The sequence below is a fragment of the Mustela lutreola genome, chromosome 3 (assembly GCF_030435805.1).
Source record: "Mustela lutreola isolate mMusLut2 chromosome 3, mMusLut2.pri, whole genome shotgun sequence".
Taxonomy (NCBI): Eukaryota; Metazoa; Chordata; class Mammalia; order Carnivora; family Mustelidae; genus Mustela; species Mustela lutreola.
This window is the reverse complement of record NC_081292.1, coordinates 35,790,785-35,816,732: the sequence shown is the minus strand read 5'-3', so window position 1 is coordinate 35,816,732 and position 25,948 is coordinate 35,790,785. Positions and strand designations below refer to the sequence as shown.

The following is a 25,948-nucleotide window of genomic DNA, read 5'->3' as shown; positions in this document are numbered from 1 at the left end:
ACACTCAGAGTAGAAGATAAAATATTCTGTGTGGAGAATAGAATTTGTATTATCTCAAAGGCTGTGTGTGTCTGTGTGAGAGAGAGAGAGAGAACAAGAAAGAAACAAGGATGGGAGATTGAAGTAGAGGATAGAAAATGAAATCCTGAGAACTCTAAAGAAGCTGCACTTCTGAGAAAGAGGGAAGTGGTTTGTCGTGGGTGGAATAGTCTTTTTTTGCCCCCAACTCTGATCAGTGTTGAGAATGATGGACAACAGGTAGGAGAGCGACCCATGAGTATTGGAACTTTACTGAATGGATTTTAGCCTTCCCCCTGTTTTCCCTATGGTCTGCATGTAAATCTGCTTGGTTTCCTAGTGATGTGGTTCACAGGAGTAGAAGAATGAATCCTAATTTGTTTAATTCGAAGGTGAGAATTAGGAGGTGAGAGAAAGATAGTGTTTTTTTTTTTTTTTTTTTTAAGATTTTATTTGTTTATTTGACACAGCGAGAGAGAGCAAGAGCAGGAACACAAGCAGGGGGAGTAGAAGAGGGAGAAGCAGGCTTCCCATGGAGCAGGGAACCTGACATTGGGCTCGATCCCAGGACCCTGGGATCACAATCCGAGCCAAAGGCGGAGGCTTAATGACTGAGCCACCCAGGCGCCCCTAGAAAGATAGTTTAGATATGATCAGTGCTTGTTAAATTTATAGTTATGCTTCCTAAAATGAAGGCAACTTTTATTGGTGCAGCACTTTGTAGCTCACAACCAACTTTACAAATATGCTATAAATTGATTTTATGAAAAATGTAGCTCTGCCCATTCCCTGTATTGTACTTGAAACTCTGACTCATACTTAGGGATTCCAGGAAGATGATTCTGCAGGGCCGCAGTGTGGATCCAAGAGGGGAACGTTCAAGGACAGGGAGACTAGCTAGAGGCGCGAAGAGAGAAGACGAGAACTGTGAGGCTGGATACGGTAACGGATTCTGTAGAAGGGACAAAGAGCAGTAACAATGGGTAACATGCATGCAGCTTTCACACTGTATCTGTATTTAACTCTGACAAAAATACTAGGGAGTCGATCCTATTATTCTAATTCAGTTGGGGGTCTATCCCAACTTTACAGGTGAGGAAACTGATGTACAGCAAGATGAACTAACTTATCCACGGTTACACAGCTAGTAAGTAGTGCCTCCAGGATTTATGCCTCGGCTAAATGGCTCCAGAGTCTGTATTGTAAACCAGTACATAAGGTTTGATTCTCGATGACCAGGGACAGATGATGGTGAGGGGCAGGCACCCAACTGAGAAATGATGATGAGCTCAGTTTGGGTATGTTGAGTTGAAGTTCACAACAGAGCATCTCCGCAGAAAGTGCAAAACTGGTTCTCTGGTAACATACATCTGTCAGTTACCAGGGTAGAGGATCAATGAAAGTCAGAAGAATCAATAATGGAGATAAAAGAGCAAAGGCCCCAGGACTGTCAGAGTTAGAGGAATAAGAGGAGAGTTGAAGTGGAATTAAAAGTTGAAGTGGAATTAAAAGCTAGAAAGCTGCAGAGGAGAACCATCTTCATACAGTCTCGGAAGCCAGACAAGGCAAGATTCTAGAGAAGTAAGAAATATCCAAGAAAATTCAAGATTAAAAACTGAAAACAGTCTATTGGATTTTGAGCAGAAAAATAATAGAATCATTTCTAAAGAGAAATAATACTTTTAACTATTATTAATTGAACTATTTATCTGTAATGTGCCAGGCACTTCATCTCTAAATATGTGAGTTGTTCCTTCAGAACAGCTCTGAAAGGTTGGTAACATATTACAGATGAAGAAATGGAAGCTCAGAGAAGGAAAGTAACTCATCTAAATTCCGTAATTGACAAAACTGAAATTAAAACTGAGATTTATTCAACTCTAAAACCACCCTTCCCCTGGATTGACACCCCGCCCCCCGCCAAACAAAAACAAAATAAAACAAAACGAAGTACAAAACCCAGCAACCTCGTAGGAGTTACAAAAGAAATGGATGATGAGAAATGGATTGAAAGTGGTAATTTGTGTGACTGTGTCATGACCTCATTTTTGTTTTGTGGTCCCTGATGCAATAGATTTATGTCTGGATTTATTGATTATTACTACACATATTTTTAGAAGGTAAAGACATTGAACACTGCTGTTTCTACACTTCTCCCTAGCAAAGCATTCCTGCCTCAGACTCTTGTTAATGCTTATGGGGGATGGTAGGTTGCCTCTGGCGAAGTGATCTGGAGCTGTTCCTGACTCTCAGTCGCATGACTACCCCACCTCTTTCCCTGCTTCCGCTGATGAGTCATCTCTCAACTGTTCTCCCAACATCCACGGAAGTGAAGTAGTGGATTAAAGAAAAAAATAAATGAGAACGAGAAATTATTTGCGTGGGAGGGTGCCTGGGTGGCTCAGTGGGTTAAGCCTCTGCCTTCAGCTCAGGTCATGATCTCAGGGACCTGGGATCGAGCCCCGCATCAGGATCTCTGCTCAGCGGGGAGCCTGCTTCTCCCTCTCTCTCTGCCTGCCTCTGTGCACTTGTGATCTCTCTCTGCCAAGTAAATAAATAAAATCTTTAAAAAAAAAAAAAAGAAGTTATATGTGTGGCCTAACATGGCCTTTACCCTTGCTGTGAATGCTCTCAGGTGTTAATCTAAACTTTTCTCCAAAGAAGGACCAGGGGTCAAGTTTATAGCTGCTGTTTACAGCTCTGTGTTTAAGGCTACCCAGAACACGCCATACCTAAAGCTACAAAAAGAATATTTAAAAGGTTGACCAGAGCTGAAGCAGAGCTACCATTCCAGAGTTTATTCTGTTTTTATTAAACCAAGTTTATTCTATTTTTATTAAACCAAGCTTTATTCAGCTCTGTACTAGAGAGATTATAATCTATGAAGCAAAAAAACTTAAAAACAACAAAAAACCTACACCAAAAACAAAAACAAAACAAAAAAAAAGAAAACAAACAAACAAACAACAACAACAAAAAAAGAAAAAAAGAAAAGAGAAGAGAAGAAAATCAAAGTCATTATGCAGTTAAAGGAAAGAGCATAAAAGGCTCCTTTGGTCACCAAAAATGTGCAAAGAAACAACTAGTAAAGTTGTGCTTTCCCAGAATATTTCTTTCCACTAATCATGTAAGGATTCATCAACAATTTCATCATAGGGGAAAGGCTGATGAATCTAAATTTATGACTGAACATGTGTGCTAGGAACCAATGAAATCAGCAATCCAGAAGACTCAGTGAAGGGTGGGGGTGGGGAGTAGGGTCTTTAAAGAAGGAAGACTTGAAATCTCTCCAGTGAATCAGGATACCACTTAGTGTAAACCATGAGTTGGCGCTTCTCCTTCAGATTGGCACTTCCTTCTAAACTTTTGGAAATTAACCAGTGTTGTAATTAACACCTTCCTTCACCCGGCGATATGTGCTTCTCTCAGTCATTAAAGAGAATATGATCCACATTTTTTTTTTTGATCATGAGGTCACTGCAAATAACTTGAAGCCCTTCCTTCCTTCCTTCCTGTAGGAAGTGTGCGTGATGGGTGGACCCTCAGGGCACAGATAAGGTTTCAGAATTTGCTGCCTACCCCCTCTAAGTGGTGGAATCACCCAGGGTGCTCAGCTAAACAACAGGGATGGAGTGGTGGTGGCCTTCCCACACCTGGGCTGACCACCTCTTTTGGTTCTCCCCAGAGGCCTCATTTCTTCCACTGATAGGCTCTCAGGATGTCACCCACATTTCTGTCCCCAAGTCCAGCCCTATCAGGTATAAATAAGTAATTTTTACAAGAAAATGCTGTTTTACTGTTAGATTAGAATATATGAATTTCCATAGCTGACTCTAAAATGAATACAAATATGCTCCTTTTGGAGTCAGCTATGGAAATTCCTTTTGGGAGAAAATTCCATTATTCTGAATTACCAAAATGTTCTTCCCTTTACAAAATATTTCCCACATCTGCCCATTTCAACATGGACCGACAACACATTCCTACCTTCAGATATTTGTTGAAACTTCGGCTCCTCTTTGATCCTCTGGATAGGTTGTTCCCTCTGTCCTATACCCTCATGACACTGTCCATTTCCCTTTCTCACACCTGTTGCTCTTGTAATGGTGGTGTCTTCTCTCCACCGGGCTGCAAGCTGTATGGACAGTGGGACAGGGTCTGTCTTGTGTGCCACCGTGTCCTCAATGACAAGCATAATACCTGGCATCTATCGAATTTGCAGTGAATACTTATGGAATATTGCTAAGTGAACAACTTCAGTTTCCCTCTGAAATGGTTGTCTTTAACACCTTTCAATTATAATTGACTTTACCCAAAATCAGTGCACCCACAAACTTCGCAAGAACAAAGAACCATGCAGTGATCATGGTACTTACTGTTTGCATAGCATGGTGTGGTTTGCAGAGCTCTGTTTTCTCCATTATGGTATTTGTTTCTCACAATCACACTGTGAGCTAAACAGGGTGGGCATTGCTGTCCTTATGTCAGGTGTGAAAAAGCTGAAACTCAGTTTGCATGTCTGTAAATAGTAAGCAAGGACTCACTTCAAGTACCCGCTGCTTGCCCATGGCACCACCCTGCCTCATGGTTGGTAAACCCTTCCACTAGGGTTTTCCCCCTATACTTCCAGAAACATCATTAACCCTTCAAATCCACTTCATTTGCAATTGGGTTAGTATCGTTTCTTTCCTCCCAAATTGTTTCCCCAAACCATCGGCAGAGTTGAAATCAGGGGCCTGGTGACTAGCTCAGAATTCCACTCCACTAAATGTGAAATTCCCACCCTCATTCCCTGATCTTACCAACAACAAAAGTGTCCTTTTCTGACCTTATACGAGTGCACGGCACCATGCCAGCACAGAAGGAGCCCCCAGTGCAGCCTTCGTAGACAGTGCACCCCAATTCTCTATCACAGAATGAGCTGAGACCGTCTCCCATTGGAAGGGACCATAGTCAGCAAAAAGGTACCTTTTTTAGAGCTGAGTCACGTGGAGGACCCGTGGTGGCTAAATTTCCATTCATTAGTTCAGGTGTTAACCTTCTCCTGTCCTGTCACTTGCCCATGTTGTTATCATGAGTTAGAGCTGTTATTGAAATACAATACGTCATCGTTACATTTTGGTTCTGTTTCAATGGACAAACAGTAGAAGGCCAGGAGACAAGTTCCAAAGCCTCTCCAGGCTCCTTTACAACAGGGGCCCCAGCCCAGAGAACTGCTGAGGACTGTCATAGGTGTTGGGTATTTGAGTCACTGTCCCATCCTCTGCAAGAAATTGCCTTGTCAGTTGCTCCTTTCCCCAAGTTTGGCTTGGTTAGGATTAACAAATGACTCCGGCCACTTTCTTTCTCTACTGAAAATTCTCCAGATGCTCTGCTCATTCTCCGTGAGGATTTTATAACCTGGAGCTTCTGTGTCATTTAAGTACAGTACGATCCTGTGGCAACATGGGATTCACAGACAGAGTCTAGGTGTTGCTAAATATCCTTATTGGGCAGTGTATCAGCAATATGGCTTATTTACAAAGTAGCTTCTACTGCCATTTTTAAATTAAGAGACTTGGATTGGTCTGTAATTTGCAAGTAATTTCAAATGTGGATTAAATTTGATAAAAGTTTTTAGTATTGATTACATTTAATGTATTGCACATATTTACTTATAATTACAACTCAGAGTTAAATGAAACCTGCTTCCTGCAGGTAATATTAATAAAGGACAGTCAGATAAAAATGATTTGGCTCCTAGAATGACAATATGAAAAAAAAATCAACTGTGAAGGGGATCAACTTATAGTACTTAAACAATGTCGTAAAGACCATTTTTACTTCTAGAGACATAGTGGCTTTATAAATACAGTGTGGCAGCATGCCCTTTCTCATTCCAGGGGAGTACAGATGAACCATGCAATGTGTGTATTTTTGGCGGAAAAAGGAACATTTCCCTGATAATGAACCTCACATTTCTCTTGCTTTCAAAGTAATAAACGACTGGTGGCCTTAGTGCCCATGCCCAGTGAACCTCCGTTCAATACGCGAAGGGCCTACACCAGTGAAGATGAAGCCTGGAAGTCGTACTTGGAGAATCCCCTGACGGCTGCCACCAAGGCGATGATGAGCATTAATGGGGACGAGGACAGTGCTGCCGCCCTGGGCCTGCTCTACGACTACTACAAGGTAGATCCGGCAGCCCCGCCTCCCTCCTGTGCCCGCCCCCAGAGACGCCCCTCCTCGCGGGTGGGAAGAGGGGAGAGAGCAGAGTATTTCCGCGCTGGTCTCGCTGCCTCCCTGCGTTCCCAGCCCTGGAGCTCAGCTTCACCATCTGCCAGGACGAAGTTTTCATTTTAGGACCTTTATTTCTGTGTCCTCTGTTGACGTGCACGCGTATTATCTCCCGCCTCACACCGTATTACAAATACATCCTTGCTGCCATTTTTCACTTTATGATTATTGGTGAATAAAAATATTACGGGGGCACCTGGCTGGCTCAGTCGGTAGAGCAAGTGACTCTTTGGTTTCAGGGTGGAGAGTTTGAGTCCCAATTTGGGCGTAGAGATTATTATTTTTTTTTTAATTACATTGCATGACTATACCTTAATTTAGTCCTCTCTCAATTAGGGGCATTTAGGTTGCTTTTAGATTTCTTCTTTTATAAGAACATTCGGGGTTTCTAGATTTATTGATTTTTTTTTTTTTTTTTTTTTTTTTTTAGTTTTATCAGGAATATTCCAGTGAGTGTTTTGTGGTCGACTTCTGCAGCAACTCCAAAACCTAATTTTGTTATGACCCTGTTTCCATTTGTTTTGATGGGTACTAAATGTTTATTTTGAAAAACCTTTACAACAAAATGAGTATAGTTCACTTACCTTACAAAAATACCTGCCACACAATACCTTCAAAATAGGAGTGTTTCAGGAAACCTAACGGGAAACACTGGTCTGTCTCTTAGAAAGGTATGACCTGCTCCTGTAGCACTGGTGAAGTGTAAAAAAATCAACACGTATTTACTGAATGAGGAGCTTTATTGCCAGCTTTGATTCTAAACACCACTGGCTTATGCTGGGAATTGGCACAAAGGTGAGAATGGCTGTGTTTATTTTCCTCTTGGGCACAGTGAACGCTTTAGTTGAGCGTAAGAACTGAGTCCCCACCTCCCCCTCTTCCTCCATTATGAGATCACCCAAGAGGAACAGTTCTCCTTTTAGTAAGCTTTAGTCTCTTCTTCCTGTTTTCCTCCCTGTTTCCTGCTTGCTCTGTCCTTCCTGCAGTCTTCACGTTTGCAAGTCTTGTTTCCTGTCTCGCTCCTAAACCAGAGTTCTCATACTGTCCAAAGATCCCTTACTGACCCTGATGTAATCACTTGGGACATGACAACTTCCTTCTGTGACTTTTCTAACTATAATAAACTAATAGATTAGTTAATAGTTTTGTAAAACATTGAGGAAACATATCAAGATATATTTTGAAGACATATATTCTAATTTTAAAAAACAGATTTTATTCCATCACTGTGAAATGGACATCATTTCAGATATCTGTATTAGATGGCAATTCTTTTGTGTTAATGAAAAGAGAAGTATACTGCAGGACAAAATACTTAGTAATTTATGAAAGCAAGGTATTTTATTTCCCCATACATTCTGAGGATAATTGTTAGTAAATATGGTACCTAGTTACCTCTCCTCTTGGATGTTTTTGATATTTCAAGGATAGTTGAAACATTTCTGTCTGTAAATGTGTTGAGATGCAGAATAGGGCATTTATAGAAAACTCAGTTTGTTGCCAAGTCTATAACTCTTTCTGTTGAATTAATATTTTTCAGGATTAAATTATTACTTTAGGATATAAAATATTTAAATAAAATGTTTCCTGAGACTGCATGGATGAGTAGAGTTACATGGCTTCTTTTATTTCACACAAATTTATTATATTTTTGCTTGAAACATTTTCAACATTAAAGAATTAGTCTTGTTTCCCAAAACTGTGTGCAAAAAATGATCATTTTCAGGCCTTAGTCAGATCTCTGACCATCACGACATACCTATGATGGTATCAAGTTAAAACAAAGTTAAATCTACTTTGAGAATAGACCTTCCTTCTGTATGAAGTAAAATACTAATGAAACAAGAGATTGTATTTTTTGAGTATGCTTGGGGAAGTTAAATTATTGTAACAATTACTGCTGTCTTATCACTTAAATTCTGTAGATTTTTTTTATACCTCTTTGGAAGTGCTAAGTACACCATTCTTCCACACTCCTGTGGCTAGACCACATCACCCCCCGGGACAGTAGGGGGCTTTATCAGAGAGAGGATGTGTGACGCACAGCAGGCACTCAAGAAGTGGTGATCTCTGTCCTTGAGAACTGCAAAGACATATCTTGGTATAATACTTCATACATTTCAAAGTCTTTTCATGTACATTTTAAAACTATCACCAGAGCATCACTGCAGTGAAGCCCATCAGGTTTCATATTTTATAGTTCAGGCCACTAAGTGAGATTTCCTCAAGGTCACAGTACAATCCTGTACATTTCCTAATTCCATTCCATTATGCCGTCTGTGTTAGTGTGTGGGGCTGTCATAACAGAATACCATAGACTGGGGGGTTTAAACAGCAGAAATTTATTTTCTGACAGTTCTGGAGGCGGGAGGCCCAAGATCCTGGTCCTGGCAGGGTTTTCCAGTGAGGCCTCTCTTCCTTCCTCCTGCTGCGTTCTGGCTGTGTCTACATATGTGGGTGTATATTTCTTTGTGTATTTCTCTGTATATTTCTCTGTATTTCAGTCCTGTTAGATTAGGGCCCCACTGCTGTGACCTCATTTAATCATAATTACCTCCTGAAAGGCCCTATCTCCATGTACAGTCACATTGAGGGTTAGGCCTTTAACACATGAACAGGGATTTGTAGGGATACTTTTGCAGGAATACAATTCAGTTCATAACCTGTCCACCATTAGAAATTGCCTTTTTATTTTTATTTATTTTTTTAAATATTTTATTTATTTATTTGACACTCAGAGATCACAAGAAGACAGAGAGGCAGGCAGAGAGAGAGGAGGAAGCAGGCTCCCCGCTGAGCAGAGAGCCTGATGTGGGGCTCAATCCCAGGACCCTGGGATCATGTCCTGAGCCGAAGGCAGAGGCTTTAACCCACTGAGCCACTCAGGCGCCCCAGAAATTGCCTTTAAAAAAAAAACTCCATTCAAAGCATATTAAATGGGAATTCTCAAAATTTAGGGAGTCAGGTGTAAGCTCAGTTTTCTTTCTAGTTCAAGCTACTTATCAATAGCAGCGCCAAAGTCAAGTGTGAGCTTTTGATGAATTTCAGGCATGACAGGAAAACAGGACAGATTCCATTATTTAATGCATTTTAAAAGTGGTTTGACTCCCTTTATCTTACTCCATTTTTCCCTGAGGGAACTGGTGGCTCATCATTATTTGATTCTAGTTCTATGAAAATATGCTTATTTGGCTAATTTGTTCCCATTTGTTCTTTGGAGTGCTGGAAACCAGTTTGTTGGTTTGCTTGCTTGTCCATTTATAAAGCCATCTAAATATCTGTCTGTCCGTCTGTATATCCATCCGTCTGTCCGTCCATCCATCCATCCAACAAATATTCACTAATTAGCTATGACCATCCAGCAATGGTGATAGTTACAGAGGTGGAATGGATATCCAAAGGCAGAGAAAACTTCGGTGGCTCTGCTGAGAGGAGGAGTATTGGATGTTTGAGATACAGTGTGACTATATGCACTGCAGTGATCTCACATAAGTTGAGGTGGGAGCTTTTTGGAACTGTGTTTTCAAGAAATGGAAAGCACTAAAGAATTTCAAGTATGAGCATAATGGGATTAGACTTGCATTTTTAAAGTCACTCTGGATCTTCTTAATGGATCCAGAATGGATTTGCTGGGACTAAGTGGAGGAGAAGGGAGACCAGTTGGGGCGCTGATGCAGTAGCCCAGGCAGGAGATGTCTGAGGCTGAAACGGAGGCAAACATCCGGAGGGAAGTGGGTGGATTTGAGTCACATGGGAGTTAGCCTAAATGTCTTCAAGACTCATATTAGAGCATGTATCAGAACTTCAATTTTTTTTTTTTTCCAGAACTTCATTTTTAAGGCCGAATAGTCTGTTGTATGTATATACCACACTTGGCATATTCATTATCTGTAGACAGCCATTTGGGTTGTTTCTAGCTTTTGCCTCTTGTGAATAATGATGCTGTGAATGTTTATGTTTCTCTGTCATCTTCAGTTGATGGTAGGAGCTATGTTTCATTGGGCTCATTTCCATCTAGCACTTAGCAATGCCTGGCACATTGTAGACCCTCAACATTGACATTTGAACAAAAGACTTACAATTGATTTATTTTTATTTAACCAATACTTACAAAGTACCAGATACTCAGGTGCTTTGAAAAAAATTAACTCACTTAATTTTAGTAAAAACACTGTTAGCCATAGGACTGCCATTAAGCTTGGTTTACAGATGGGAAAAATGAGGCAGAGTTTATTTAGTGGTAGAGCTGAGATTCTAACCCAGACATTCAGGTTTAGGTGTTGACTGGTAGCTACGCTGCTTTGCTGCCTCCCTCATCCAGCTGACTGGGCTTGCATATATATATCCGGGTGAGTGGAAACCATAAGAATTTCTAGAAGAATCTAGAAGAGGGATGCTTCTCATTAAGGCTCTTTTATGTCAACATAATGAAGGTTGCAAAGGAGTTTGACTAGCATGAAGATTGAGAGATGTAGCAAAAAAACACAGAAATAACAAACAAAACATCCAACCAACCAACCAACCAACCACACAAATAAATCTAAACCTACTATTCATGTGTTTGAAACTATGGCCGAGATAAGCGAAATGATCCGTGCTGCTGTAAGACGATTGGATGGTGGTCAGAAATGAAGCTGGTAGGCGCCCCTCTTCTCTCTAGTAGCACTTTCTCACCCATCTTTCAAGTAATGTGTTGGCATTGTGGTCTCAAAGACAATAAGGAAAGTGCCTTTGAAGAAAAATTGTGGAAGCAAGGCTATAAGCTACAGAGGGGTGGTGGTTAAAGGCTAGTCCTGGCTGCTGTTCTCCTGTTGCACACTGCGGGCCCATACCCAGGTGGCTCCCCTCTGGGTCAGCACTGGAAGTTCCTCATTAGAGTGGAGGGTCTGTCCCTGTTCTTTGAGAGGATGCTTGTTGTAAATCCAAGATGATTTCTGTCTGTTCCAGGATCCAGTTTCAATCTCCACTCACGGTGCTTGTTTCCCCTCATTCACTCCCAAGGTGGGGTGGGCTTTGGGCTAGTCAGGTCCAGGCAGAGCTGCCCATGTCAGCAGGTACACAGCAGAACCATGATCATCATGGCCTTCCGTTTATCATCACCCCTTTGTGTCTGATCCACTGTCATCGCCACTCATGCTGCTCATCTTTAACCATCAGCTGCCTACAGTAAATCTGCCCCCTTTTCCCAGAGAATGTTCCATTTCAGGCGCTTTGCTTCTGCTGGGCTTCTGCTTAGTCACAGCTGCATCTGTGTAAGTCTGACTGATGGTTGGTGATATTTCTAGGTTCCTCGAGACAAGAGGCTGCTGTCTGTAAGCAAAGCAAGTGACGGCCAGGAAGAGCAGGATAAAAGGTATGGCGTTATGTAAAGGAGTATACCGGCTCCCCCAAATAACTTCCTTTTCTGTGTTTTTGAAAACAGCCGTGCTAAACTGTAATTTTTGTTCTTGAGAGGAGATGGGATCAAGAAGTTTAGCTTCTTCTATCTGTCTTTTATAGAGTCTGGACCAAAACTGGGTCTTGCAGCAGGGAGAGCAAATTGCATAATTTGCTTATGCATCCAAAGGGTCTTTAGCGGGCTCTCGATGACCATCTTTCAAGATGGCTGAAAATCCTTGCTTAGAGGTGAAATGCTGGCAAGATAGCCTATTTAGGGGTGAGCTTTTCTGATCAGTCCCATGGCTGGATAATTGTAATCAAGCCCTTGAGGGAGTGTCCATGGAGAGATTGCTTTTGATGAGGAGAGGAAGGAGGCTGGACGGTCTCTCACCCCAGGAGGCCACTGGTCTCTCACCCCAAGAGGCCACTGGTAGAGAAACATGAGTAGCAGCGGACGCCATGAGGGAGCAGGGGCAAGAGAGATGTTAGGAGATCTTTATGTGACACCCCTTTCCTGCAATCCTGAATTAAGAACCAATTGAAAAACAAGACCCAGACAGATAGAAATTAAAAAGGAAAAAAAAATCCGTTTTCTTTCTGATCAAGCCCATAGAGAATGAGATTTTTGAATCTGCAGTTTGTGACATGTCCATCCTGATTTAGATATGTCTACTCACCCAGTCGTAGGCAGGACTCCAGGCCTCCCTGAAAGGACAGGCCACTGTGAAATGGCAGCAGTGACTGGAGTCTTCTCTCTATGGCCAGGATGATCCAGACCTAAAAAGGGAACCAGAAGGGACTGACCCACTTTACTGAGCTATTTCTCCCAAACCCATCAATCAAATCTCTCTCTTTCCTGCAGAGGAATGAGGAGAAGCCATAGTATTTTCCCATTAGTGATTTTTTTCATATGGAAATATGAAGCCAAGAGAAACAAAATCCCCTGCTATCACGAACATCAGCATCTTACCTGGCCTTGAGAGGAACTGCTTATGACATGATCTTGTTAGATGACCAGCAGTGGGAGCCACCCCTCAACCACCAGTCCTGGGCTGTGCATCACCTCCAAAATACACCCTCAGCAAAAATACAGGCTGTCTGCTTCTGATTTGCAGTTGCAAAGGGATCTTCTAATGCTCCACACTGTCTTGGGGCCCTAGGCCCTAGTTGGTAGCAGAGATGACAGGGAGAAAGAGCCTGACACTCTTCAGGTCCTGTGACTTGCCCTCCATTTAGCCACCATTTATTAAGCTGAGCATGTGCTGTCTGCTAACTCATATATTAGTAATCATAGAAGGGTCAGGGGGAAACATATTTAAGATATGTGCTCTGTCTGTGTCATAATGGACAAAAGAGACCATTATTTTTTTGTTGAAGTTTCTTTTAGGACAACATGAAAGAGCCCCCCATTATATTTTAAGGGTTATTGTTGTGATTACAGTGGCACACCTTCAAAAACACTGGCAGTGAGGTGTAGACACAACCACCACGTATAGACTAATTTTGACTGAGTAGACTTCTGGTTGAGTGTAATTTGCAAGGCTCTCATTTGATCTGCTGTGTATTCATGAATGATGGTGTCTTGTGCCAGCAAGCTATCATCACAACTGACTGTATAAAGAAGTTGGTGCTTGGAAAAATAACTGAAAATCTCAATGGCGTGATGGAGATTAAAAAAAAAAAAAATTATATTTAATGCACCGTTCTTAGTGTTGCATTTCTTTCTCATGTTGCAATATTTGGTTCAATCTAAAATAATATTGCAGATGAGTCAGTAGCTCCCAATAATTCTTACCTTGTTCTAATTATCCATTTTTTGGATGTCTCTCTGAGGTTTTTTAGCGCTAAAACTGCTGCTCTTCCACAGAGGTGGGTGCACACATTCCAGAAGGGTGCTATATCTCATATTCCTTCTTCACATGGTACAGATGAGTGGACTAGGTTTACACAACTCTGTAGTTCACTTAGGTTTGTTCACAAAAATGCCCCAAATATTTTGACTTGAGTTTCTTGTTTAGAGTTTATGTGTTTTGCATGAATTAAAAGATTTGGCCTGAAATGGATTCCAACTGTATAGGAGTTGGTTAACTTTGAGTATTTTGGCAATGGCAGTAAGTCTGTGCTTGTGCAAAGTCCAGAGGAGTGGAAACTGGACACTTGCTTTGGGAGCTAATCAATATAGACCAGCCCCTCTTACATCCAACAGGACATTATCCACAAGTATTAATAGTTAATCCTCCACAAGAGAGTTTGGGGTAAAATGAGTTTGGGAAATTCTGGGTTATAAATTAAACAGGTGAAGGAATGCCTGGGGGCCTTGACTGTGTTCATGATGTTTGTGGCTCACACAGGCTCGTTTTGTTATGGCAATTTAAAAAAAAATACTGATTTTATCACAGACTCCTTTCTTTGAGGAACACCTATTAACATTCCATGCAGTGTTCTAAACAATGGAACTTAGGAAATGCTGACATAAATGGGTGGTCTGGGTTTGGCATCATCTAGCTAACTGGACTCAGATTAAACATAATTTCCAAATTTTCGCTGTGTCTCATATACAGAGTCACTCTACTGCTAGGACCATGAAAGCAGGTTATTATTTAAAGCAGAATGATTGTAGGTTTGTGGTTTTATTCTTTAAAGGATTACTTTCTAGAATGATTTCTACAGATTTGTGATAGACTCCCAAGAAGTTTAGGTATTTTTCTGTTGGCTTTATTCATGTGAAACCATTCTTTCCTCAAGCTTCATTCACTTTGAGGTTTTGTCTGAGAAATCAAAGCTAGAAATACATACATAGTCCTGCTTGAGACTTAGGCAAGCTCAGAGGAGCTAGGAGAGCTTAAGTTTGGGAAGAACCAATTTTAGTCAAATATTTCTGTCTCTGTGAGAGATGCTAGTTAGCCCCAGAAAGATCATGCTAGTGTAAAAGGTGGGGGTGGAGGGTGGGGGGGGACAACAAAACCCAAAACAACAGACATTGGGGGCAGGGCTCCACATAAAATATGTATTTCTTTTTGTCCATATCATTCAGAATAATCCATATATAAGTGAGAGGTGACCCCAAATTTAACTGTCCACAGGGACTCTGCTAGTAAAATCATGGTGCTATTAACCATACTCTTCCATTGACTAATTTCTCTTTGCTTCTTCTCTCTCCCAGAATCCTATAGTAGAAATGGAAAGTATTGTCTCCCAGTCCGGTGAGAATTAATTTTCCAAACCCTGTCCTTTCTCTTTGTACCAGCCAGGAGGTCTGAGATCTGAGAATTCTTGTTTTACATAAGCCCAGTTACACCACTCCCTCAAGCCCCAAAAGTAATTCAGTGCTAAGGATATTGGTGAGCTCATGTTGTTTTTCAGTTTAGTGAAAATATATTAATGATAAATTCTCATTGCCTTTTTTTCTTGGAAGGAGTTTAACCCACAGAACAGTGTAAAATATTCTTCCCATTGACCCCCTTCAAATTATTGTCTCACTCCCACCTTTTTCAAAAAGCTGTTTCCTTGGAAAGTTTTCAGACACAGGGCGCCTAGGTGGCTCAGTGGGTTAAGCCTCTGCCTTCGGCTCAGGTCATGATATCGAGGTCCTGGGATCGAGCCCCACATTGGGCTCTCTGCTCAGCAGGGAGCCTGCTTCTCCCTCTCTCTCTGCCTACTTGCAATCTCTCTGTCAAATAAATAAATAAAATCTTAAAAAAAAAAAAAAAAAGAAGAAGTTTTCAGACACATCCAGGAGTAAAGAGAACAGTATAATGAACCCCCAAATACCTGTCCAGTTCTGTAGGTTCAGCAGTGTTAACTTTTTGTTATACCTCCTTAATCTCTACCTTTTCTCTCTTTGCCTTCTTTTTTCCTTATTGTAGTCATCTTTAAAATAAGTTCCTGATATCCTATCATTTCATCTGTAACTCATCTCCTTTGTATCTGTAAATAAAAAGGAAGTTTTATCACCGAATCTCAAAATCATTATCACACCTAACTAAATGAACAATGCTTCCTTAATATTACCTAATTCCCTGTCCATATTCAATTGCCTCAAAGATCCTATTGTCTTATAAATGCCTCTTTGGTTTTTCAGACCAGGATCCAGACAAGATCTACTCATCCTATTTGATTGTTATGTCTTTCAAATCTTTTAATCTAGAACAAGCTTCCCACCCTCCTTTCTTTTTTTCATGCCTCTAACTTATTGAAGAAACCAGGTCAGTAAGATGTGCTACATTCTGTTTGTATGATTGTTTCCTTTTGATGTTGTTTAAGTCATCTCTTCCAGTCTTCTGTATTTCCTGAGAGCTGGGAGTTAGATATGAAGGCTTGCTAAATTTAGGGTCTTCTCCCCCCCACCCCCCCACCAGTTGCACTTCACAGGTGGGCTGATTGCATGGTACTGGGAAACACATGTCCTACTTCCCTTGTAAAGTTCACCATCAACTTTTCCCCTGATGGCTTTAGTGCCCACTGATGATTGCTTGCATCAGTTATTTTATTAGGAGTTGCAGGTTGGTGACTTTTCTAATTCTGTTATTTTGTGGGGGGGGATGGGTTTCAATATGCAGAAACTGTCTTGGCACCAATGAAGCCCAGAGTAATTTGAGTGGAGGAGAAAACCGAGTGCAGGTCCTAAAGACTGTCCCAGTGAATCTTTCCCTAAATCAAGACCACCTGGAGAATTCGAAGCGGGAACCGTACAGCACGAACATCTCCGAGAGCCCAGCCATCATTCCCGTATCAGGAATCACAGTGGTGAAAGCTGAAGATTTTACACCAGTTTTCATGGCCCCACCCGTGCACTATCCCCGGGGAGACGGCGAGGAGCAACGTGTGGTTATCTTTGAACAGACTCAGTATGGTGTGCCCTCCATGGCCAGCCACAGCGCCTACCTCAAGGATGACCAGCGCAGCACCCCGGACAGCACTTACAGCGAGAGCTTCAAGGATGGAACCACAGAGGTGAGTCCTAGCTCAGTCATCTGCAGCCAGGACCTAAACCCAGAAACCCCAGCTCGTTTTGATTCTGTTTGCTTGTTAAGTGGGATGAATTAACTAAACTGGGGGGCAGCTGGGTGGTTCAGTGGGTTGAGCCTCTGCCTTTGGCTCAGGTCATGATCCCAGGGTCCTGGGATCAAGCCCTGCATCAGGGTCTCTGCTCAGCGGGAAACCTGTTTCCTTCCCCTCTCCCCCACCCCCCGCCTGCATCTCTGCCTACTTGTGATCTCTGTCTGTCAAATAAATAAATAAAACCTAAAAAAAAAAAAAATTAATTAAACTGGGAGCATTGGGTTTAAAAAAAAATGTAACTGTATCTTTATAAAAAGGTTTTAATAAATCTTTGGTTTGGGTGTGTGGAGGACTATTTCTATTCTTCTTGACCCTTGGGTGCCTTGGTGTCTTAGTGAGTTAAATATCCGACTCTTTATTTTGGCCCCTCATTGTCTCAGGGTTTTGAGATTAATCCACGCTGGGCGTGGATCCTGTGTGAGATTCTCTCCTCCTTCTGCCCATACCCTGACCCCACTTGTGTGCTCTGTCTTTCTCTCTCCAAAAAGAAAAGAAAATAAAAAAATTTTTGATCCTTAAATGACATTTCTTTTAGTTTTAGTCTTAAATATTTATGAGAAATAAAGAGCTGTTTGTGTGGAAACTTGCTACTTTGTAATGTTTTCGCTCTGAACTCTTCTAGTTTGTAACTTCAAATGGTAGCTAAAGATGTTGCCTGTGTAATTTTTGAAACAATGTAACTCTTTAAGATCTACAGTGGATTCTCAAGAAAGAATGTTTACTATTAATACACTTGATTTTAGCCAAAAGGCCAAAGAAGCAATGAGAATTTGTACTATTAATAACCAATTGTTATATGTATGTACATTTTATACTTTACAGGTAGAGATCTGGTATTCTTTTCATGTACCTGTAGGACTTACACAAACAAGGTTCTTGGATTGCTTGTTTATTTATTTTTTTAATTTAAAAAAATTTTTAAAAGATTTATTTATTTACTTTAAAGAGAGCAGAGAAGGACAGAGGGTGAGAATCTCAAGTAGATTCCATGCTCGCTTGATCACACGACCCTGAGATCATGACCTCAGCTGAAACCTAGGGTTGGACACTTGAACAACTGAGCACCCAGGAACCCCTTGCTCATTTGTTATAAATTCACAAGTTTTAAGTGAAGTTTGAATATTTCGGTAATTGTATACAATGTCAGAATCAATAGAAATTTCCTTCACCCTGAAAGTTTTCTTTTTTTTTCTTTTTTTTTTAAACAATCCATCCGGGTGAAATTTTATTTTTTTTAAGATTTTATTTATTTGACAGAGAGAGAGATCACAAGTAGGCAGAGAGGCAGGCAGATAGAGAGGGGGAAGCAGGCACCTTGCTGAGCATAGAGCCCGATGTGGGGCTTGATCCCAGGACCCTGAGATCATGACTTGAGCAGAAGGCAGAGACTTAACTCACTGAGCCACCCAGGTGCCCCAACCCCCTCTGAAAGTTTTCTTGAGCTCCTTGCATTTGGAACCTCCTCTCTTGCTCTGGGCAAGCACTGATTTGCCCTCTGTCTGTAGTTTCACTTTTACTTTCACTTTTTGAGATTCTGTTTTGTTACTTGTATGAAAAGATTGTATTATTGACTTGCTAAATAATTTAGTATGCCATGGTAAGCATATATCACAATTTGTTGATTTGTTTACCAGTTAATGGACAGATTTGGCTGCTTCTTGTTTGGGCTCTTTTGAATAATGCTCTTGAGAACTTTCACATGTATGCTTTCATGTGGACATGTGCTTTTGTTTCCTGGTTAAATACCGAGGACTGGAATTGCTGAGTCATGTGGTCAGTGTGTGTCTAACTGTATATGATACAGCAGTACAGTGTTTCAGGGTTACTGTGCCATTTTCCTTCCCACTAGCAGGATGTGAGGGTTTCTGGTTTTCTCATCCTTTCCCAAACTTGGGGCTGTCAGTCTCTTTAACAGGAGCTATTTTAGTGCATACGTGATGGTGTCTTCTTGTGGTTTGAATTTGCTTTTCTTCCATGCATAGTGATGTTGAACATCATTTCATGTTTCATAATTGGCCATTCTTAAAACTTTTGTGAAATGTCTCTTGAAATATTTTGCCCAATTTTTAAATTGGGTTATCTGTCTTTTTTAATTAAGTTGTTAAGGGCTTCTTAAAAATAACGTGAAGTCGTTACATGTTTTACCGTCTGGTAGCTTTTTTGTTTTTTTAACTATGTCTTTCAAAGAGAATCCGTATTTAATCTTGATGAAGTAAGCTTAATCAGTTTTTTCTTTTATAGTTGATGATTTTGATGTAAAGTCTTGGTTCAACAAGATGGGATCAGGAGGGAGACAAATGATGAGAGACTCTTAATCTCATGAAACAAACTGAGGGTTGCCAGGGGGAGGGGGTTATGGAGAGGGTGGTGGGATTATGGACATTGGGGAGGGTATGTGCTATGGTGAGTGCTGTGAGGTGTGTAAGCCTGACGATTCACAGACCTGTACCCCTGGGGCAAATAATACATTATATGTTAACTTTAAAAAATTAATTAAAAAAAAAAAAAAGAAGAAGTCTTGGTCCAACCCAATGTCACAAAGATTTTCTCTTGTTTTTTTTTTCCCCTAGGCTTTTAATAGTTTTACCTCCTCCATATAGATTTCTGATCCAGCTTGAGCTAACTTTTGTAATGGTGTAAGGGAAAGGTAGAGGTCCGTATTTTATTTTATTTTATTTTTTTGGTCATATCTATATCCAGTTGCATCAACCCCACTTGTTCAAAGGACAGTCTTGTCTCCATTTAGTTGCCTTGGGATCTTTGTAGAACTGGTGTAATCATGGATTAATTCTCCAATTTTTGACACAGAATATTTAATGCATTTTTTAATTGGATCAGGTCAGCTTCTTCGTCAGTTAGGAGCAGTGCCTCTGTATTTGCGATGATGGTCATTGGCTTCCCATTGTTCTGTCCACCCAGGACAAGAAAAGACAATGGCAAAAGGCAAAACTTGTGGATTCTAATTTCCTAAAGAGGAGTTAGTGTGGTGGCAGCTTGCCAAACACTTGCAGCCTCCTGCCCTCTTAGTTGCCACTGGACAAAATGCAGCCACCAGAGCTTGAGATTGCATCCCAAATAATAATATTTAAAAATCATAAACATTTAGTGACCCGACTTACTGTAGGCTGGACATCATCCTGAGTGAAATGTACTCATTTCATCCTCACAAAACCCCTATGAGGTATGTACTATTTCTGTCATTTCTATTTTCCAAATGAGGAAACTGAGGCAGAGAGAGCCTGCCAGTACCCATGGTCATTCTGCAGTAAGTGGCAGAGATGAGACTCATCACAAGTTCTCAGGCTCCAGGACCAATATCCTTCCCCATTATCTCTACACTCTCAAGAAGACCATGCAGGGTCTTCTAATCCTCAGTAGCTCTGTTCCTAAACACAGTGAGTGATTCACCCAAACGTTCTTTTTTTTTTTTTTTAAACTGAGTGCCCTTTATCAGTGTCATTAGATGCTTCTTCATCTTTCACATGGGCAGAAGAAGAGCAAAGGGACTGTCTCTCTGCAGTGTTGGTGGAGAGTTAGGTAGACAAGCTGCTCTGGCAGCCCTTCCTCTCCTGACTCTAGCCATTCCTGAGTTCCTGCTGTCTTCTCTGAAATTGGGGAAAGGCAGAGGGAGACCAGATAAATTCTTAGCCCTTAAGAGGGTGCCTCATTTCTTGAGTTCTGGTAACTTTATAATCAGACTTTCAATGTCCTTGTCATAAAAATGTTGTCTTAAACTTAGCTTCCTGGGCCATATTGCTGGAAATAGTTAATAGTTAATTGTTCGAGTGCTTCTGTAGGAAAAGCACCTTACTCCCCTTGGGAATGTCAGATGCATGCTTTTTCACTAAAAGTCAGCCACTGATGTTTTCTTACCAGGTGTGGAAATAGTTCATTAGTCACAGAAGAGCCCATGGATGTGGGCCCAATGTCAGCAGAACCATCATGCTGTTTGGGGAATGTGTTATCAGTTGTGTTTGTGTTGTAGATAAGGAGGCTTATGAAAGGAAACGATTGTATTTTGGGTTTTATTTGGAAGTAGATGAGAAAGTAACTTACCAGAAACTCTGTGGATACTGTTCTCACTAAATTTGGCTTAGCTGTCCTCCTAGCCTTGGAAATCAGTGTTTATGTTGCATATTGTATTCAAATCGGACATAAATTAAATGGAACGATCTTCAATCGTGGCCATTATTAACTGGTTATAAGATTAGGTGAGCTCAGAGTAATTTCAGCAAGTAAATTTCATTAAAAAATTTTGTCTAAAATCTAGCCCTTTTTTAAGGCAAACTATTAAAATGCCTAGGATTCTTGTTGAATTAGCAAATTACCCTTTTTTAAAAAAAAATTATTTGAGAGAGAAAGAGAGCACAAATGAGGGGAGGAGCAGAGGGAGAAAAGCAGATCCCCTGTTGAGTGCAGAGATGCAGGGCTCGATCCCATGACCAGAGAGCCAAAATCAAAAGCTGGACATCCAAATGACTGGGCCACCCTGGTGCCCCAGCAAATTTCATTTCTTATCAGAGACTGCTTCTTCTATATGTGTATGTATGTGGGTATCAGAGAAGGGAGCAATTTGGCTCAACTCAGGCTTCTTGTTTGTTTTGTTTTGTTTTTAAGATTTTACTTATTTATTTGACAGAGAGAGAAAAAGGGACAGCACAAGCAGGGGGAGCAGCAGGCAGAGGGAGAGGGAGAAGCAGGCTCCCCACAGAAGGGAGCCCGAAGGAGGGCTTGATCCCAGAGCTCTGGGATCATGACCTGAGCAGAAGGCAGATGTATAACTGACTGAGCCACCCACGTGCCCCTGAGCTGGAATTTTTTTTTTTTTTTTTAAGACACTGGTAACATTGGGGTGCCTGGGTGGCTCAGTGGGTTAAGCCTCTGCTTTCGGCTCAGATCATGATCTCAGGGTCCTGGGATTGAGCCCTGCACGTGGCTCTCTGCTCAGCAGGGAGCCTACTTCCCCCTCCCTCTGCCCACCTCCCCGCCTGCTTGTGATCACTTTCTCCGTCTCAAATAAATACATAAAAGCTTAAAAAAAAAAAAAAAGTGGTAACATTAAGAAGTTCTTTAATGGATTGATTTTAGCTAATTTGATTCACATTTTATTGTACAGCTCCTTTATTATAACGTTTGGTAAATATTTACTTTTGCTGGTGTTAGGTGCTGTGCTAGATGTGGGAGTAGCGGACAAAAGGAAGGCTGCATTGACTTTTGTCCTTTGGAAGCTTACTATATGTCTATATTTGTGAAGAGAAATAATGATAGTTGTCACTTATTTTGTAGTACTGTGTGCCAGCCACTGTAACTTCTGCATTTTATTTCTAATCCTTACTATAATTCCAAAAAGGTGTTATTGTTTCCATTTTACTGATGAAAAGGTAGAGAGGGGTTCAGAGAGGTTAAGAAACTTGCCAAAGGTCACACAGCTAATAAGCAAAGGAGTATTACTGATAATTACACATTAGGCAGGTATTAATACCTAGGATGTTATTAGGAAACATGTAAATCTTAAGGCACGGAAGGAAGAGATTTTATAGAAAAATTATATTTATAGTTATAATAAGAATAAAAATAGAAGCAAGAATTTTCTTATCTGTACTATAATTTTGTGTCAGTTAACATTAGGCTATCTAGCTGTATGAATAAAAGAGCACCAGGATCTCAGTGATTTAATACACTAAAAGTTTATTTCTTGTTAATAATAATCTTGATACATGTCTGCAAATGTTTTTTCTTATTAATGACTCAGAAATCCAGGTTCCCTCCATTTTTATGAAATTACCATTTCTATATGTGGCTTCTGGGTCACACCCGTGGAGAAGTACAGTCAGATGATTGCAGACTAACTTGTAAATACTTTGACCTAAAAGTGACATGTATCACTCTTGCTCATATGTCATTGGCTAGAACTAGTCACATGGTCTTAACTAGCTGCAAGAGGGCTGAGAAGTTTAGTCCTGCCATGTAGTCAGGCATGAGCAGAACTTTATATGGGCAAGCACCAGATATTTCTACCATGTATTTCGTAATTCAACGCCCTGCATGTTCCTTGGCAAATTAACATAGTTTGCAGAGAATCTTCAAATGAAAGCAAAGAATGATTATTTGTCATACTCAATAGACATATGATGGTTAGTCTGTTGATTTCATATTCATCTATAGACTGATACTGGAAGTTATCTTGAACTTAAGTCCTGTTCGGCATGATTAATTTTTAACTGGGAGTTCATTTACTCCCACACATTTAAATAGTAAAACCTTAATAAGAAAGATATGGCATATCACACACATATACACACACTGGAATAATACACAATCGTAAAAAAGGATGCGATCTTGTCATTTGCAACAGTATAGATGGACCTAGGGAGTATTCTACTAAGTGAAATAAGTCAGAGAAAGACAAATGCCATATGATTTCACTCATATGTGGAATCTAAAAAACTGAACAAATGAATAAACAAAAAGCAGAATGAGACCTGTAAATACAGAGAACAAACTCTTGGTTGACAGACGAAAGAAGAGTGGGGAAATAGGCAAAGTGGGTGAAGGGGAATGGGCGGTACAGGCTTCCAGTTATGGAATGGGGATAGAAGGCACAGCATGAGGAATATAGTCAATGTCCCTGTAGAAGCGTTGTGTGGTGACGGATGGTAGCTACACTTGTGGTGAGATAACAAAACAGAGAAGTTGACTCACTATGTTATAGAGCTGAAATCAATGTAACATTGTGTGTCAACTGTACTCACATGAAAAAAAAATTAAAGAATAAAATCTTAAAAATGTTGACTCAAGTACTAAATTGGAACATAGCTTCCCTTGTGATTAATGCCCTTGATTTTACTATGCTTATAGTGCATATGGTGCCATCGGACTTCTATCATTTTATTACGTCAGTTTGTTTTTGCATCAAGCAAAATCTTGGGAAATCCTTAGCATATACATTTTATACTTGAGGTGATTGAGATTTCTCTCTGTGCAGTGACATTTGATGAGATCGGATGACCCATTGGTCAGAGTCATAGTAGTCCTCTTCCCCCCTCAGGAATAAAATGGCTGTGGAAGCCCCGTATGTTAAGGCTGGTACCTTGCACCACCATTTGATAACTTGATCACTCTTTCTTCTTAATGATGCTCTTGGCTTCATATCCACACTTCAGTTATCATGTGTATTCTAAAGACTTTCAAATTTTTTTGAATTTATTTATTTTTAAAGATTTTATTTATTTTTGAGAGAGAGAGAGAGATAACACGAGCAGGGGAGAGGTCGAGGGAGAAGCAGACTTCTTGCTGAGCAGGGAGCCTGATGCAGAACTCAGTCTCAGGACCCCAAGATCATGACCCGAACCAAAAACGGATGCTTAACCATCTGAGCCACCCAGGTGCCCAACGACTTTCAAATTTTTTCTCCAGCCTAGTTACGTCCTCTTTGCTCAAAACCTTTATATCCAACTGTGTATGACTCTCCACCCATTCCAGATCTGATTTACAATCTTTCCTTGTGTTCTCCACCTTAGTGGGTACCATCACCATCCTGGTTTAAGAAACCAGGATATTTTCTTGATAGTTTGCTCTCCCCTCATCCTCCAATATCAATTCTGTCAGATTTACTTTCTTTCTTTTTTTTCAGATTTACTTTCTAAATATCTCTCAGATCCATCCATTTGTCTCTAATCTGCTTCTACCAAGTTGGCCCAATCTGTCATTATCTCTGGCCTATAACAATGCCTGCTTTTGTACACTGTACCGGGGATGGTGTTTTTGACATGCTTATCTGATTATGTCACCCCCTCCCCCCACTTAAATCCCATTGCTTTTGGGATTAAGATCTAAGTCCTTAACCAGTATACAAAGCATTGTGTATGCTGCTTCCCATTTTCCTTTCCCACCTCATCTTGTACCTCTTTCCCCCTTTTGCTGTCTGCTGTGGGCTCCATTCAGTTCTGTGAACCTGATATACTTCCTCCTGCCTCAGGACCTTTGTGCATGCTGCTCCATATTCTAGAACTGTGCTGTATAATGCCATAGTTGCTAACTACATGTGGCGATTAGAATTCAATAAAATCAAGAATTTAGTTTCTTAGTCCCACTAACTACCACGGTAAGTGCTTAGTATGACTAGGGGCTATCATACTGGACAATGAATATGCAGAACACTTCCATTTTTATGCAAAATTCTATTGGACAACACTGTTGTAGAATATTCTTTGCCAGCTTGCACAGCCTTCCTCCTGTGTGACTTTTTCAGGGAAGCCCTCCCTGTCCTCCCTTCAGTTCCTAGTAGAGTCAGTTTTCTTTGTGTCTAAAGTCTCCCAGCCAAAGACTACCATGAACACATCTGTAATCAGGATTACATTTATTTAGCCTGCTTTAGCAGGAGACCCTTAGGGACGACTCAGTAAGACAGAGGTGGAAGGAGCTCTTCACAGTGTTCGGGCTTATACTGGGTAAGTGTTAGGAGGGATTCCAGAAATGACAGCCAGCTCTGGACTGGATATGAGAAGACATTGAGGCAGCCCGGAAGCTGGGTAGCCATTATTCAGGAAGTGAAATGAGCAAAGCAGGACTGAGGATGCCTTTGTCAGGAAAGCAGCAGCCACTCAGAAGGAAGACATGTTACTCAGTTTTGTGGCTGTGTTCCTGTCTTCTGGGCTTCCGTTGGAAACACTCCTGTTCACCTTGTCTGTGTGCTCCTGAAAATAGTGGTAGTCAGTGGGCCTGGTTTTTACTTTCTCAGTTGTGCTGTGCTCTCCTAGGGCTCTGTTGCTCTTCTCCAGAGTGCTTGCACAGAGTCTGTAACTTTCTGAATGAATGACTTTTTAAGTAATGTGTTTCTTCTCCTAGGCCAGAAGCTTGATGAGAGCAGAGACCTCTTTTGGTTCACTTTGGTACCCATAGCACCTAGCACGCTGCCTGATACAAAATATATGCTCAGTTTTTATTGGAAGAATGGATGAATAAATAAATGAATGATAAGACCTAAAAAAATTGGTGGCTGATCAAAGTCATGGAATCAGAAAATCCTGGATTTTTCTGACAGTTGAAGAATCATTTGTCTTTTTACAGTAGATTCTTAGCAGATGTCCCTTCCTCCCACCCAAGAAAAACACTAGAACTCTAATTTAAAATTTAAATATAACATTCTAATACTGCCTGATATCTCAAGTCCTTTCAGGGTAGTCATTAAAATATATGTTATCATACCTTCTTT

General features: G+C 40.8%; 1 protein-coding gene across 4 annotated transcripts in view; it reads left to right on the top strand.

Moving 5' to 3' along the window:
- GRHL2 (grainyhead like transcription factor 2) overlaps window positions 1-25,948 on the top strand; it is a 161,966-nt gene that overhangs the window by 42,073 nt on the left and 93,945 nt on the right. For all 4 annotated transcript variants that reach the window (XM_059165898.1, XM_059165895.1, XM_059165897.1 and 1 more), the window contains exons 2-4: window positions 5,994-6,189; window positions 11,580-11,647; window positions 16,233-16,626. In XM_059165898.1, coding sequence (XP_059021881.1) covers window positions 6,022-6,189; window positions 11,580-11,647; window positions 16,233-16,626 — 630 coding nt within the window. In that variant the 5' untranslated portion in view covers window positions 5,994-6,021. The remainder of the gene's footprint in view (window positions 1-5,993; window positions 6,190-11,579; window positions 11,648-16,232; window positions 16,627-25,948) is intronic.